This window comes from Artibeus jamaicensis, unplaced genomic scaffold (assembly GCF_021234435.1).
Source record: "Artibeus jamaicensis isolate MK-2021 breed Jamaican fruit bat unplaced genomic scaffold, CSHL_Jam_final contig_476, whole genome shotgun sequence".
Classification (NCBI taxonomy): domain Eukaryota; kingdom Metazoa; phylum Chordata; class Mammalia; order Chiroptera; family Phyllostomidae; genus Artibeus; species Artibeus jamaicensis.
Genome location: NW_026521853.1, coordinates 165 through 17,369, shown reverse-complemented (window position 1 = coordinate 17,369; position 17,205 = coordinate 165). Strand labels below are relative to the sequence as shown.

At 41.6% G+C, this 17,205-nt stretch overlaps 1 protein-coding gene across 1 annotated transcript; it reads left to right on the top strand.

The window, feature by feature from the left end:
* Window positions 1-14,934: 14,934 nt before the first annotated feature.
* On the top strand, window positions 14,935-16,659 carry LOC128627845 (syncytin-1-like; the record flags this gene model as incomplete). Its single annotated transcript, XM_053668025.1, has 1 exon — window positions 14,935-16,659. A coding segment is annotated over exon 1 (1,697 nt), but the record flags the coding sequence as incomplete, so codon positions are not given.
* Between the last annotated feature and the right edge of the window lie 546 nt (window positions 16,660-17,205).

Below are 17,205 nucleotides of genomic sequence, written 5' to 3'. Positions count from 1 at the left end.
CAGGTTCGGTCCTCCATAAGCACACGTATGAGCAGCAACCAATCGATGTTTCTCTCTCACATCAATGTCTCTCTCCCTATCTATTTCCCTTCCTTCCCCTCTCTCTAAAAATAAAAATAAATAAAATCTTTTTAGAAAGTAGCCATTTTTATTATTTTGATTTGAAGAAATGTAAGGTTGTGAATATATTTCATATTACAAGCACTTAATTTTGTTTCAAGCAATACATTCCTAATATGGTTCTGATACCTGTTCAATACTATCATCTCCAATTTTTAGAGTTTCAGTGAGCACAGACACCTAAAAGCTGCCCTACATTTCTAATCTCTTCTTTCCCTGAATAGTCTAGTTAGCCTCAGAAATAAGATATAGTATCTCTAGAAAGCAATACACTTTCAGACTGGTAATTATCAACATTCACTTTGTTTAAAATGCTTCTCCTTTTTCAATGCACTGATTATTGCCTACAGGACTTTCACATGCTTTTGTCAGGTGAATTTTTTGATGTAGTTCTTGTAAAATCTAATAATGCTGAGCACTTGTGATTACATGTAATATACATATTCTGGCAATTCAAGTGCTAAAATGCCTGGGAGGATAAAAACAAAAAAAATGACAAGCAACTTGACCTTTTGAATGTGGATTGTTGGTAGAATAAAATCATGTCTACTGATCTTTTCTAATATAATATTTCTTAATTTTTAAAGCTGTTCCACTTACATTGTATCATTAGTAGTGCCATGTGTGCAACAGCAACCATACTGAACATTAGTGAAAGCTGAATGTCTACCATAGGAATTTTATATTAAGAAGCATAACAATGTACATTTACTTAGTGCATATATTTAAACATACACACACACTCACACAGAACTATCAAGTCATAGGAAACTGTTCATATGCTCTCAGGTTGGATTAGTTGTTGTTTATGTGTGATTGGCTGAATGCTATATAGTAATCCCCATTAGAGTGTTCACTGGCTTACCAGTTTTGCTGAGGACCAGTAATCCATACAATTCAGGTATTGATAAAGTCTATTGTTTTGTTTCTGGAATTATTTTTGTATGACAAAGAATCTTACTATTCCAAAATTATTACACAACTGTTGCTTCTCCTCCTCTGTCTCTGCCTCCTATACCTCTACCTCTTCTTTGTCCTCCTTTATCTCTCTCTTTAAATGCAGTTGAGTTGTTGATTTTATAAGGGCTCTAGCATATGAATTGGGTATGCCTGGCATAACTATAAAATCTGCTCAAAATGAAGGTAGCCTTTCTTCCCCATGTGTATATGAAAGGATCCTGGGCAGTTTCCTACAGGCCAGAAGATACTCTGGGTTTCTCTTGTGCTCATCCACCTAAATCCAAACACTGTCTCAACACTTCCTCATGATGGTCTTTAGTGCTCCTTGGCTTACTCATCAATGGCGATTGTTACTGTCCTTATCACAGTTCTTGTTTGAAATCTTCAGTCCTGATAGTTTTAAATCTCCAGTCTTATAACTCAATACTGATTCTCAGTTGTTTTAAGAGAAATTATTTTCCTTCATTTTCTTAGATGCTTATATAGGTGCTCTTTTCTACATGCACTAATCTTATCCAGCTTTTCACTTTTTTGTGGTGAATGGGTATGTCTAATAGCCAATAATATATCATGACCCACAAAATAACTTTTAAAATATAAGTACCTATTAGTGGCTAGGACTCACTTTCCCCAGTTTTGTCAGAAAAAGAAGATATTTTATATATTTAATTTATTAATAAAAGTTGTATGAGTGTAAATGAAAAGTTTAGAGAAAGGGAGGGAGAGAGAGAGAGAGTTTCCCAACTAGAAGGAACACTTGGAGGAAAGGCTGAGGGATGGAGAACTACAGAACATGTTATAAAAAATGGTGGTGGCCTAACACAGATGTATGTGGGAAAGAGACAGGGTGGTTCCATTTAAGCTAGGACAAATTATTTAAGATGTGGTGACATCTTTAGGCAGTGGAGTGAACTAAGCAATATTACATTTTAGGCAAGTTTAGGAAGTAGTTGGGAAATTCATAGTCAGAGCCATAGTTAATGGTGAGTTTATTGACATGAGATTTTAACAGTAGGACATTGGTAACTATATCATACATGAAAAAATAAAGTAGTATGTTTTAATGTAAGTTGACATTCAACTGAAGCATTTGTGTAATGATTTAATTTTGAGATTTTATAGTTCAATTTTGAGACATTCAACTGGGGCATCCATGTAATACCCAGTAACAATTAAAAATATGAATATGGATCTTGGAAATATATTTTCAATTAATTTTTTTTCTTTTTTTTAATTTATTTTTTGAGAGAGGGAAAGGGAAGGAGAAAGAGTGGGAGAGGAATATCAATGTATAGTTGCCTCTCGTGTGTTCCCTGCTGGGAACTGGCCTGCAACCCAGGCATGTGCCCTGACTGGGAATCGAACTGCAATACTCTGGTGCGCAAGCCCGCGCTCAATCCACTGAGCTACGCCAGCCAGGGCTATTTTCAATTAAATTTTAACATTGTCATCTATACTTCTTTTAGTACTGCTAAGTATTCTAAAAAAAAGGGTACATTAAAATCTTAAATATTAGTTTATTTATAGAAAGATTATTTAAACTACCGCTAGGTGTCCATCTCTATCACAGACACAAAACTGGAAATATAAATATAAGTATAATTAGGAGTGTTTTTAAAAGAAACTTAAAGATAGTGTTTAAGCTTAAAGACACACATTAAAATAATATACATATTTCAACTCACACATAGATGAAAGCATTTTATATGGTATTTCCATTTATAGAGCTAATTAAAATTACAGAAATGAAATATATGAAGGAATAATAGAGAAAAACTATTAAAAAAGAAAGAAAATATAAATATGTAACACTGACTGCAGAGTTGAAATTTATGATCCAGGATTGGCTTTTCTCACTAATTTTGTTCTTCATGTAGTTCAGAGACTAGAGCCTGCCAACATTACTGTCTTCTTCACAGAATTTTCAATGGTTTCAGTTTGCTTTACAGGGTTAATTTTGCCTCAGAGAATTTCCCAGAACTGAAATTTTTGTATTGGCTTTTGCAAATGGAACGGATCAACAAATTACCACAATATTGGTTAAGGGTTGCTCTTCAGTCATATTAAGTGAGTGAAAGCATATCTGAATGTCATTTGCAATGCCATGGGCATAACAATATCATGAGCATAACAATGCTATGAACATAACATGCTTTTTCAAGAGGTCGAAGAACATTTGATTTTTTAAATAAATTAATATTTTAAGTGTTTCTTTCTAATTGAGCTAAAATCATTATAATAATTAATGTAACTGCACTAGTTGAGTTGACCTATAAAGAAAATGTACCTTGACTTATATTTAATGTTTTGAGAATAGTATTGCATATTTGTTTTCTGAATTGAAAATAGGGCAATTCAATTAACTTTTTGCATGTGTTATATGTTGAGATAAGCCATTTGTTTTTGCCATTTGTTTCACTTTACAAGATCAAATTCAATGATGATATTACAATCAAATGAAAGGGATTCTAAGATTCTAGACAGTTCCTTAATTACATTATATATCTCAAACATTCAATATAATTTTTATGTGATCTTAAGTGCATGTAATCTTTGTTATGGATATCATTCAATGAGAACACAATTTTATATTATGCACAGAAATACACATTTTAAATACACCAAGAGAAATTTCTTCTTAAAATTCAGTAAATTACTACTCTAGAGATTCTGTTCAAAATGCTTTGCATGTATTTTTTAAATTAAGAAACACTCTAGTTGGAGCATAATAACATGTATTGATGGTATGTTTTTCAGGTGGTGGTGGTGGATCAATCATAGGCCAAGACACCCCACTGAAAACAAAAAGCTCTTTATAACTATCTTGATGATTTTAAAAAGTTCTGACATTTTGGCATTCATGACAGTGTACTTTTTACTATTATTTAAACAAATTGCATTAAATTTTGAACAAATGTTTTTGTATCGGTAGATATTATTTTATTAAAAGTTCCATCTGTTAATCCATAGAAAACAAATAATATAATACCAACTTTGGCACAATACTTCTAAGACATAAAATGTTAATTTTGTGTCACTCTGTCCTTCCACAGCATCTTCCCAGTCCAACCTCTGACTTCCTTGTCCCAGCAAATGTTGCATACTCCCATTTCCATAGCTGAGAGTGTTCAGGAATTATAAATGCAGCTTTTCTTATAGGCATCCAGAGTTCAGTTCCAAAATTTAGTCACAGTATGCTACTGATTTTAACAGGCACTATTTCAAGCGCTGGAGTAGATATTTGAGTAAATACAGTAACCCTCAAATCATTCTACTTTCTCTATGTCTATATTTAGCATTCCTAATTTCACTAATCATTCCTCCAAATATATTTGCCTGATGTAGTACCTGTCTTGAAAGTTCATTCCACATGAGCAAAATGATAATTTTAAGCAGTAAAAGCTTCAGGTAATACTTAAATTACTTGAATAAAAAATCACCAGGTGATATTAGGAAACATTGTATCCAACAATTTTATGTAGGAAAAAAAACCTTTTGAAGTACTTTCTGTCTTTTGAAAATGTAGATATTTAGTCTCATCTGATCATCCAATAATGTCAAGAATAGTCTGAAAGCATTCCAACAAATGCTCCATTTGCTCTTTTTTTCCTAACCTAGTATGAGTTTCTTTTTACTTGTATTCTTATCAGTATATATTTTTTCTTGCTTATGTAGATTAATTTAACAGTCTGCCAGAATGCATATTAAGAAAGATTTCATTGAAACATTGATAATGATTATACCATTATATGTTCTCATTTTAACCCTGAATGCCAGACATCTTCTTAGTAAGTTTACTCATAGTCTGTTTTAATTCAATGAACATCTCATATAAATATTTATTACTATATACAAGAGGAGAAAAGATATCCATATATAGAAGAAATGAAATGTTCAAAATTTTATAGACATTCAGATAGACTGCAGCTTTGGTTTTTAAATGGTATACATGTAGCCAGATAAATTTATTTTCAAATATTTCTCTTTCCTTCAAATCTGCATCCACAGAGCTTAGGAGACCAAAATAATTTGATGCACTTTTTCACTCTCCAATAATAAATAATTTCGCTCTTTTTAATATTTCATTGCACATGCTTGAAATTTGCATTTCTATAAAATTATTTCTTGAAGGAATTAAATATCTATTGGGAGAATTTTATGCACAATATTTAAAAAATATTGCACATAAAATCACAGATCCTAAATTCACAAATTTTTAGTACATAAAATCACTTAAAGATTCTTGCAGGAAAAAGAAAATTAATTATTGATTGTATTTAGTTTTGAAAATTTTCAAGCACTAAAAATCTTTTTTTAATTTTATATTCAATTTTATATTCATTTTATAATTAATATTTTATTGATTATGCTATTACAGTTGTACCAATTTTTCCTCCTTTGCCCTCCTCCACCCAGCACCCTCTACTCCATCAGGCAATCCCCATACCTTGGTTCATGTCCATTGGTCATGCATACAGGTTCTTTGGCTTCTCCATTTCCAAAACTGTACTTTACACCGTAACTATTGTTTAACTACCAATTTGTGTTTCTTAATCCCTTCACCTTTACATCCATTTACCTACAACCTCTCCCATCTGACAACCATCAAAACTTTATTCTTATCTATTATTCTGTTTCTGTTCTTCCTGTTTGCTTAGTTTGTTTTATTTTTAGATTTAATTATTCATGGATATGCATTCTCTGCCATTGTATTGTTCATAGTTTTGACCCTTTCACTTTCTTAAGGCCCTTTAACAATATTGGTTTGGTGATGATGAACTACTTTAACTTTTTCTTGTCTGGGAAGCTCTTTGTCTATCTTTTGATTCTAAATGATGGCTCTGTTGGATAGAGTAATCTTGGTGTAGGCCCCTGCTTTTCATCACTTTGAATATTTCTTACCAATCCATTCTAGCCTCTAAGGTTTCTTTTGACAAATCAGCTAGAAGTCTTATAGGAACTTCTTTGTAGGTAACTATGTGCTTTCTATTGCTGCTTTTAAGATTCTCTTTGTATCCTTAACCTTTGCCATTTTGAGTATCTTGGTGTGGATCTCTTTGCATCCATCTTGTTTGACTCTCCTTGCTTCCTCGACTTGTATGTCTGTTTCTTTCACAAAATTAGAGAAGTTTTCTTTCATTATTTTTTCAAAGAGATTTCCAATTTCTTGTTCTTTCTTTTTTTTTCTTCTTGCACCCCTATGATGGAAATATTGGTATGTTTGAAGTGCCAGAGGCTCCTTTTACTATCCTCATTTTTTAATTATTTTTTCTCCTTGCTATTCTGGTTCATTGTTTTTTGCTTACTTATGTTCCAAATCATTGATTTGATTCTAAGCTTCATCCACACTACTGTTAATTCTCTGTAAATTATTTTTTTATTTTCATTAGTGTACCCTTCATTTCTCACTGGATCTTTTTTTATGCAGTTGAGGTACTCATCAAGTTCCTTCAGCATCCTAAAAACCAGTGTTTTGAACTCTGCATCTGATAGATTGCTTATATCCATTTTGTTTTGTTCTTTTTCTGGAGTTTTGTTCTGTTCTTTCATTTGGGCTATTTCTTTGTATCCTCATTTTGGCAGCCTCTCTGTGTTTATTTCTATGTATTAGAAAGAGCTCTAAGCTTGCCTTGGTAGTGTTGCCTAATGCAGTAGGCATCCTGTGGCATCCAGGTGCACAACCTCCCCTATCACCCAAACTGGGTACTTGAGGTGTGCCCTCCATGTGGGCTGAAACACCCTCTTCTTGTAGTTGAGCCTTGACTGTTATTGGCATTTCAGTGGGAGGGCTTTATCCAGGCCAGATAGCTGCAAAGACTGGTTATGACCATTAACTACCAACCTCTGTCCTCTGTGGAGAACCAGCTGTGTGAAGGCCCACTCCCCAGAGCAGGGCTTACTTCATCATGTTTCTGATGCCCACTCATGTTATTTCTGGGTAAAGTGATATGCAGTTGGCTGCTTCTTGTGCTGGGATTGGAGGTGCCCTAGTGAGGCCAGGCTGTCAACCAAATCCAGGTGTGCTAATGTAAGGGGCCACTCAGCAAGTTATGGGGGCTTGATGAGGCCAGCTGATGCTTGTTTAAGTGGATATAGGAAGATCAGAAGCATTAACCAAAACAAGCCATTTGTATGGAAAAGCCACTGATAACTGCTTGTCTAGGCCCATAAATTGGGTGGGGTGGAGTCTAAGGGAATCACCAGGGTGGGGCAAACAGTATGAGCCAGGTTGATGGAGTCTCAGATATAGTGCCCACTGTATTCGGTGGTTATGTGCGGGGAGGATTCAGAAGAGGAGCAGTGGCTTCTGCCAGCTGTTTTTTTTCTTGGAGAATGCTGTCCCTCTGCTCTTGCCTTGATATTCACAGCTCAGTGAGAGTGATGCTAAATAAACCTTGTGTTGTCCCTTTAAAAGGCACTGCCAAGGAATCCAGCAGTTTCTTCCAGTGACTCAGTTTCCACTGGTTTTTATTACCAGAAGCCATGGGGACTTATCTCCCAGGCACTGGAACCATAAGCTGAGCCCTAGTGTGGGCTGGGACCCTTCACTCTTGAGATATGCCTCTCAATTTTTATCTGCCACACATGGGTGGGGGATCAACATGTTCCATGTCCCCATATCTCCTCGATCCAATGTGTCCTCTTCCCCGCCTACTAGTCTGGATGGATATGGTTTCCTCTTGAATTCCATGGTTGCATGATTACCTTCATTCCACTCAATTTCTGCCAGTTCTGTGTGATGATTGTCCCATTATTTAGTTGTAATTTTGATGTGGTTGTGCAAGAAGGCAAGCCATGTTTACCTTGGCCATCATCTTGGAGATCCCAGAAGCATTGAAAGTCTTAAATGATTATTAAGTATTGGGTCATTTTGAAAAAACACACACAGAAAGGTACTGATACCAGTTTAAAATATAAGTATGAGGCTGAAGGTAACAAGGTCACCTATGTTTTAGTGTCCTTGTAGTTGCTCATCCCCTCTCCAAGTTTAGTGAGAGAGTTATACTAATATTTTACCACAATGGACTTGCAATAAAATTACATGTTAAATAAGCAGCTAGAAAATGAATTAACTATGTTTAGAATTTTCTGAATCTGTGGTTTGGTGTCTGTCATTCATTTTGTAAAATTCTCAGCCATTATTACTTCAAACATTTCTTATTTTTCTTTCTCACCTTCTCTTTTTGGTATTTTTATTTTTAATATATTTCAAACTTTTGAACTCTTCCCCTGTTCTTGATTATTCTGGTCCATATTTTCCATTTTTTTATATTTTTGCATTGAAATTTTAGAAGTTGGTATTGATATATCTTCTAGCTCACTGAATATTTTCCTAATTATACCCAGTTTACTGATTCATTCATCAAATGTTTTTATTTCTGTTATATTGTGTTAGTTTTTAGCATTTCCTTTTCTTATAGTTTTCACCTCTGTCTTATATTTTCCATGATGTCTACTTTTTTCCATTAGGTCTCTTAGCATATTCATCTCAGCTACTTCAGATGCCTTATCCAATAATTCCAAAATGTCTGCCATATCCAATTCTAGATGTGGTCTTTGCTTTGTTTTCTCAAATTTCTGTTCTCTTCTTTATCATTTAACATTCTTTAAAATCTGGAAATGATGTAGTCCATAAAAGAAAGTGAAGAATTGAGATACATTGACCTTTAGTATGAGGTTTGAGATTATCAGTAAACTGTGTTTCTTTGTTGTAGTTGTGCCATATGCTAAAGTGTTGGGGGCTGGGATAAGCCTGACACAGGCTGGTACAATTAGGCCTGAGAGATACGCCTTGAATGGCAGGATGTTGCAGTCAGGAGCCATAAAAACCCCCCCTCCTGGACATGCAGGTAGCACACCAATCAGTGCCTTGATCATGCGCCCACCATGCACCCCCCGCCCAATCGTAGGCTAGAGCACGCCTTGAAGCCCCCCTATCCACTGCGCTTCCCCTACTACCCTCCTCTATATAACTCCCTCCATTTTGAAATAAAATTTGCAGCTTGATCAGAATCCTTTGTCTTGCTGCCATTCTTCGCGCCTCCTGTCCCATCCCCCTTCATCCGTTACAGGTATATCGGCGGACCCCGTTGACTGCCTCGCGGGCCGAGGCGACTGGCGCCCAACGTGGGGCCCCGCTGATCGCCTGTGCGGACCGCTGTCCCCTTCGATCGCAGCGTTTCGCCCGGCTCACGCGGCTACTCGGCCGCGCGCCCGGCATTCCCTGAGGACCCCGTTCCCCGACAGCGGCATTTCAAAGGTAAGACCCAGCCGTGGGACAGGCATGCTCACAACATGTTTTGTTCGTTGCTCAATTAAAAGAGTCTCTCAAGGTGCGCAAGATAAGAGTTCGTAAAAAAGATTTGAATTCCTTTTTCACTTTCGTTTTTAAAATCTGCCCATGGTTTCCTCAGGAGGGTAGCATTGACTCCCGCGTCTGGCGCCGTGTAGGCGACTGTCTAAATGACTATTATAAGGTTTTTGGCCCCGAGACTATCCCTATAACTGCCTTTAACTATTATAATCTCATAACAGACATCCTTAAAAACCACAATAATTCCCCTGACATACAGCGCCTTTGCAAAGAAGGGCAAGAAATTCTCCGCAGTCACTCCCCGGCCCCCTCCAAAGCCCCCTCAGTCCACGGCCTTCCCGACGTTCGTGCTGACTCGCTTTCGCGACCTCCCTCACGAGCGCCTTCAAACTGTCCTTCTGTTTCCATCCGAATAGATACAGACCCTCAAGTCCCTTCTCTGTACCCTCCCCTTCAGGAGTTCTATTCCTCTGCTCCACCCCCCAATTCCCAGGACCCCGGCGACCAGTTAAACCCCTCTGAACAGGCAGAGTTAGAGTACGAGGCCGCTCGCTACAATAATCCTGACTGGCCGCCGCTCGTAGCGGCAGTCCTTCCGCCATTTAAACCGCTTCCTTACAGTCCCCCTCGCGCACCCGCCGCCGCCATTTCGCCCATTCCGCCCGCGGCGTGCAAGGCACCCACTGCTTTGCCGCTGGCGGCCACCGCCGCACTCACTCCGTTTCCAAAGCCTTTCCTTCAGGAAACCCTCTCTTTCATCCGAGATATTAAAACCATTGCCAATGAACTCTCCGCTCTTACGATCGGTCCCCCCTCCCCACGAAACTTTAGCATTCCCTGTTACTAGATCCCAGACTCGCCCAGATAAGACCGAGAACGTAGATAGTTCAGCTGCGGCTGCAGCTACCCCCCTCCTGACAGTGATGACCCCGAAGACTCTGACAGCTCCCCTTCTGATATAGACGAAGCACAGCCCAGTACAAGAGACACTACGACCCCCCAAGCTTATTTTCACACGTATAAAAAACTTAGTCTTAAAACACTAGAAAAAGTCAAAGCTGCTGTAACACACTACGGGCCCACAGCTCCCTTTTCCCTTGCCCTAATTGAAAATCTTAGTGAGCGCTGGCTCACGCCCAATGATTGGTTCTTTCTAGCAAAGGCGGCGCTGAGCGGAGGTGACTTTATTCTTTGGAAAAGCGAATATGAAGACACCGCTAAACAGTTTGTCCGGCGCAATATGCGAAAATCCTCCTCTAAAAATTGGACCGTCCTTAAGTTTCTTGGCTCCGCCCCCTATCAAAGCAATGAGAGACAAGCTCAATTTCCCCCCGGACTTTTAACCCAAATCCAGTCCGCGGGTCTTAAAGCATGGAGGCGCCTTCCACAAAAAGGCACCGCAACCACTTCTCTTGCAAAAATAAGACAAGGCCCAGATGAGCCATACAGTGATTTTATAAGCCGTTTACAGGAATTAGCTGAGAGGCTCTTTGGCGCGGGCGAAAGTGAAAACGCTTTCGTTAAACACTTAGCTTATGAAAATGCCAACCCCGCTTGCCAAAATGCCATCCGCCCCTATCGCCAAGGAGAGCTCTGTGACTATGTTCGCCTCTGCTCCGGCATTGGCTCTGCCCATGCTTTCGGACTTGCCATCGGCGCCGCCTTACAAAATTTTATGCCCCCCACAGCCGGCACGCCCCCCTAATCGCCTTTGTTACAACTGTAACCAACCTGGACATTTTTCCCGAGCCTGCCCCCAGAGGAGCCAGAATCAGACTCAAATTCAGATCCAAAACCCAACAGGACCTAATACTAATAGTCCAGGAGCCCCTGCCACAAGATGCCCTCGCTGTAGGAGAGGTTTTCACTGGTCCTCAGAGTGCAGATCTAAGACAGACATCTATGGACAGCCCATCCCCCCAAGGCAGGGAAACTCCAACAGGGCCCAGCCCCAGGGCCCCATTCCGGGTGTGAGCTCCGGGGCTACGCAGCTCACCCCCCAATCGCTCCACCCACAGATCCCTGCGCTCCCGGTAATCGATCACGCCGCCACGTCACAGACCTGTGGAGAGCCACAGCAGGCGGCGCAGGACTGGACCTCTGTGCCGCCACCGACACAGTACTAACCTCAGATAATAGCCCCCTAATAGTCCCTACCGGCGTTTTCGGGCCCCTACCGCCTAACACTTTCGGGCTTATTTTCGGCCGAGTTAGTTCCACCCTTCGAGGGATACAAGTCCTCCCTGGCATTCTAGATAATGATTTCGAAGGACAAATCCAAATTATCCTCTCCACCACTTCAGATTTAATTACCATCCCCAAAGAAACTAGATTAGCCCAAATAATCATCCTCCCCCCTTCAACATCTTAATTCTAATTTTCAAAAACCCTTTCGAGGGTCAAGCCCCCCCGGCTCTTCAGATACGTATTGGGTACAACAGGTCACTGAGGGCCGTCCCTTACTCGAACTCAAAATTAATGGTAAAACTTTTTCAGGTGTTATTGACACAGGAGCTGATGCCACTGTTATTTCCGAGTCTCAATGGCCTCGAAACTGGCCCTTAACCATAGCTGCCACACATTTGCGTGGCATAGGACAGTCTACCAATCCACAACAGAGCTCTAAAACCCTTAAATGGGAAGATAATGAAGGAAACCAGGGCCTCGTGACCCCGTATATACTACCTCACTTGCCTGTTAACCTATGGGGGAGAGATATTCTCGCCCAAATGAGAGTAGTCTTATGTAGCCCCAGTGATATTGCCATGGCTCAAATGCTAAACCAGGGATTCATACCCGGCCAGGGGCTAGGAAAAAACCATCAAGGCATCACTCGACCCATTTCTATTAATCCAAAGCTTAATAAGACAGGTCTAGGATATACCCAAAATTTACCCTAGCGGCCATTGACAGTCCTGCACCCCATGCAGATAAAATATTATGGAAATCCGCTGAACCTCTATGGGTTGATCAATGGCCCCTTACTCAGGAAAAAACCCTTGCTGCTATTACGTTAGTGCAGGAACAGCTTGCGGCAGGGCACATTGAGCCTTCCAACTCCCCTTGGAATACCCCTATTTTCATCATCGAAAAGAAATCTGGAAAATGGCGTCTTTTACAAGATCTTAGAGCCGTCAATAAAGTTATGGTCCCCGTGGGAGCCCTACAGCCTGGTCTCCCGTCACCTGTTGCCATTCCTGCCAATTATTACAAAATTGTCATAGATTTAAAAGACTGCTTTTTTACCATTCCTCTTCACCCTGAAGACAGACCCTACTTCGCCTTCAGCGTTCCTCAAATCAATTTCCAAAGCCCTATGCCTCGTTACCATTGGAAAGTACTACCTCAGGGCATGGCCAACAGCCCCACCTTGTGTCAAAAGTTTGTTGCTGCTGCCATCGCCCCAGTCAGAAAGCAATGGCCCCAGGCCTATATCCTCCATTATATGGACGATATCCTTTTAGCCTGCCCCGACAGGGACATCGCTAGAGCCTGTCACGCCCATATGATCGCATGCCTTGCCAACCGGGGACTACAGATAGCCCCTGATAAAGTGCAAACATCTGATCCATATTCCTATCTAGGATTTGAACTATGTCACCAACAAGTATTTACCCCCCGAATATCCCTCAGAACTGATCATTTAAAAACACTCAACGACTTTCAAAAGCTTCTTGGAGACATTCAGTGGCTCCGGCCATACTTAAAACTGCCCACAGAAGCGCTCCTCCCACTCAATAACATTCTGAAAGGAGACTCAGATCCCCTATCTCCGCGTGCCTTAACCCCCGAAGCAGAACATTCCTTAACCATTATTAATGAAGCCATACAGCGGCAAAGCACTCAACAAATTTCCTATAATCTACCTCTAGTATTCATATTACTCCCTACAGCCCATACACCCACTGGAGTTTTCTGGCAATCGAAAACCACAGACCTCACAAAAAATGGCCACCCCCTTCTTTGGATCCACCTACCGGCTTCCCCCTCACGAGTATTATTCACTTATCCCTCCCTTCTTGCCACTCTAATTATTAAAGGGCGATCCACTAGCCGCCAACTATTTGGTAAAGACCCTGATTCAATAATCACTCCTTATACACAGGACCAAACAAGTTGGCTTTTACAGACCTCTGATGAATGGGCTATAGCATTATCCTCCTTTACAGGGAATCTTGATAGTCACTACCCCAGTGATCCCCTCGTTCAATTTGCCAAAACTCATCAATTCATCTTTTCTAAACTCACCAAAGCAGCTCCAATTCCTAAAGCCACCCTCGTCTTTACCGACGGATCTTCAAACGGCACGGCTGCCTATATCATTAACAAACAGACTTTTACAGTTAAATCTCCTTACTCCTCTGCTCAGCTCGTAGAACTGTTTGCCATACTTGAAGTTTTTACCTCGCTTGCCAACCAACCGTTCAACCTCTATACTGACAGCGCCTATATAGCTCAGTCAGTCCCTCTACTAGAAACAGTTCCCTTCATCAAACCCTCCACTAATGCCACCCCTTTATTCACCAAACTACAAAACCTTATCTTACAAAGACAACACCCTTTCTATATTGGACATCTTCGTGCTCACCTTGACCTTCCTGGGCCCCTAACAGAAGGCAACGCCCTGGCTGACGCTGCCACACAGGCCATCTGCCCTATTCTTACAGACCCAGTTACTGAGGCCACGCAAGCCCATACCTTGCACCATTTAAGTGCCCATACCCTTCGCCTTCTTTATAAAATCACTAGAGACCAAGCTAGGGACATCGTTAAAGCTTGTCCTCATTGTATAACCTCAGCACCTGTGCCTCATTTAGGCGTTAATCCCCGTGGCCTTATACCCAATGCTATATGGCAAATGGATATTACCCACTTCGCCGCCTTTGGGAAGCAAAAATTTATTCATGTTACAGTTGATACTTTTAGTGGATTTATAGCTGCCACACCCCAAACAGGGGAAGCGTCAAAAAAATGTAATCTCTCATATGATTCACTGCTTTTCCACCTTGGGCAAGCCCCACACCATTAAAACAGATAATGGCCCTGGCTATACAGGAAAAAACTTCCAAACCTTTTGCCAACAACTCCAAATTAAGCATATTACTGGAATCCCTTATAATCCTCAAGGACAAGGTATAGTAGAGCGGGCCCACCAAACTTTAAAGAATGCCATTAATCGCCTAACACACTCTCCTCTTGGATTTTCAAAACAACAACCTCGGAATCTTCTAAATCATGCCCTCTTTCAACTTAATTTCCTTACACTAGACATACAGGGCCGCTCGGCAGCCGACCGCCACTGGCACCCACAGACCGCATCACGACAAGCCACAGTCATGTGGCGCGACCCCCTCACTCACGCCTGGAAAGGCCCAGACCCCGTTCTCATATGGGGGAGAGGCTCAGCCTGCATTTATGATCAAAAAGAAGGTGGCCCACGATGGCTCCCCGAAAGGCTAATAAAACATGTCAATCATCGCCCCACCCCACCAGTTAAACCTAATCAAATCCCAGGGAATAATAATATGCCCTGAGGAGATTTTCTCTTCTTTCTATTTCAGGTAAAATATGTTCTCCCAATGGCTCTTCTTCCTGCTACTACAAGCACTCTTACACCCAAGGACATATGGAGGGCTTCAAGCGCCGCCTGGCAATATTTACCACGTCCTCTTTGGGCCACCGTGTGAGTGCCGTGGAGGAACTACTACCGACCGTGCCATCCCCTCGTCTTACACTCGGGCAGTAGACTGCAACACGAAAACAGCTTACCTAGCTTATTCACCCACAGTAACAGGGGGGATGTCCAAACCCACATGGACCTGCGTACCTAAGCCCCCTATCATACCTGCCATTAATGGAAAGCCAGGACCATGCCCATGCACCACCTTTTATTCAACAATGCACTCTTCTTGCTACAATAAGGTTCAAGAGTGTACCCTTGGCAATAAGGCATATTTTACTGCCATACTCCAAAAAACGAAAAATGCTGCAAACATAGGGGACTGGGGAGATAACTCATCACCCGTTGGCCTTAGTTCTACCAAATACTTACAAGCCGGCTGCCAAGGCACTGTAGGACAGTCAGTGTGCTGGGAACAAATTCCCCCTATTCACACTTCTGATGGAGGTGGGCCTCAAGATATTATAAGAGAACTCACCGTCCAGAACCAAATAGAGCAGCTCATTGAAAATCAATTCCCTAAACTCACCCATCACCCTCTAGCTCTTCCCAAGTCACGAGGAGTAGATCTAGATACCCAAACGACAGACATTTTGACAGCCACCCATCGGGCGCTAAATATTTCTAACCCTACGCTAGCCCAAGATTGCTGGTTATGCTTAAGCCAAGGCACCCCTATGCCTCTAGCTGTCTCCACCAACATATCAGCCCTGAATATCACCGAACAAAACTGCACCCTCAGCATACCCTTTAGAGTTCAGCCTATGCTCTTTGACTCCTCCCCTTGTATCTATAAAAGTTCACAAAATAATTCTTTTGATATTTCTGTTGGTTTCGCCAGCTTTACCAATTGTAGCCACACGCTTAATTACAGTACATCCCTCTGTCCTGGCCCAGGGCGAGCATTCGTGTGTGGTAATAATCTAGCTTTCACCGCCTTGCCCGCCAATTGGACAGGGCTATGTGCCTTAGCTGCCTTATTACCTGACATAGACATCATCCCAGGAGATGAACCTGTCCCCGTCCCTGCTTTTGACCACTTCGCAGGACGACACAAAAGAGCCTTAGCTGTTATTCCCCTGCTTGTTGGTCTAGGAGTCTCTGGAGCAGTAGCTACCGGAACTACAGGATTAGGAGTCGCAATTCACTCCTATACAAAACTTTCCAAACAACTTGTCGATGATGTACAAGCCTTATCAAATACTATTACTGACATTCAAGACCAATTAGATTCCCTAGCAGAAGTAGTCCTACAGAATAGACGAGGTCTAGACTTACTCACAGCAGAGCAGGGAGGTATCTGTTTAGCTTTACAGGAACGATGCTGCTTTTATGCCAACAAGTCAGGCATCGTACGGGACAAGATCAAGACCCTTCAAGAAGACCTGGAAAAACGGCGAAAAGCTCTGACTGAGAGCCCTTTCCTTACAGCCTTCAACGGACTGCTCCCCTTTCTTCTCCCTCTCCTCGGGCCTTTAATAGCTATCATTCTTTTCCTGACCTTTGCTCCCTGGGTTCTCAGGCGCACCACAAACCTCATCCGAGACCAACTTAACTCCCTTCTTGGCAAGCCTATCCAGATACATTATCACCAGCTAGAAATGAATGAACCTGGCGCTGACTCGCAGCGTTTTCTCCGAGAATGTCCCCGCGCATAAACTCCCTTTTACACCCCCACCTCCTACGGGAACAGTATAACTCTTGGCATTATACTTTACATATGAATTGTAATGGATACCGCTAGGTGCAGAGCAAAGCATCGCAAGGAGAAGCTACCCCGAAGGTGGCCCTGCCATGTCTCCTGAGAGGCAAGTCGGCTTGCATAGAGGTCAGCGCCCCAACCCTCTCCTCCGAAAAGGGCGCTTCAGAGCTCAGGACGAGCTCCGGAGGAGCCAGACCTCTGCCTCCCCTAGCCGGTTAATGTCCACTCCTCACCTTAAAAATAAAAATAAGGGAGGAGATGTTGGGGGCTGGGATAAGCCTGACACAGGCTGGTACAATCAGACCTGAGAGATACGCCTTGAATGGCAGGATGCTGCAGTCAGGAGCCATAAAAACCCCCCTCCTGGACATGCAGGTAGCACACCAATCAGTGCCTTGGTCATGCGCCCACCGTGCGCCCCCGCCCAAT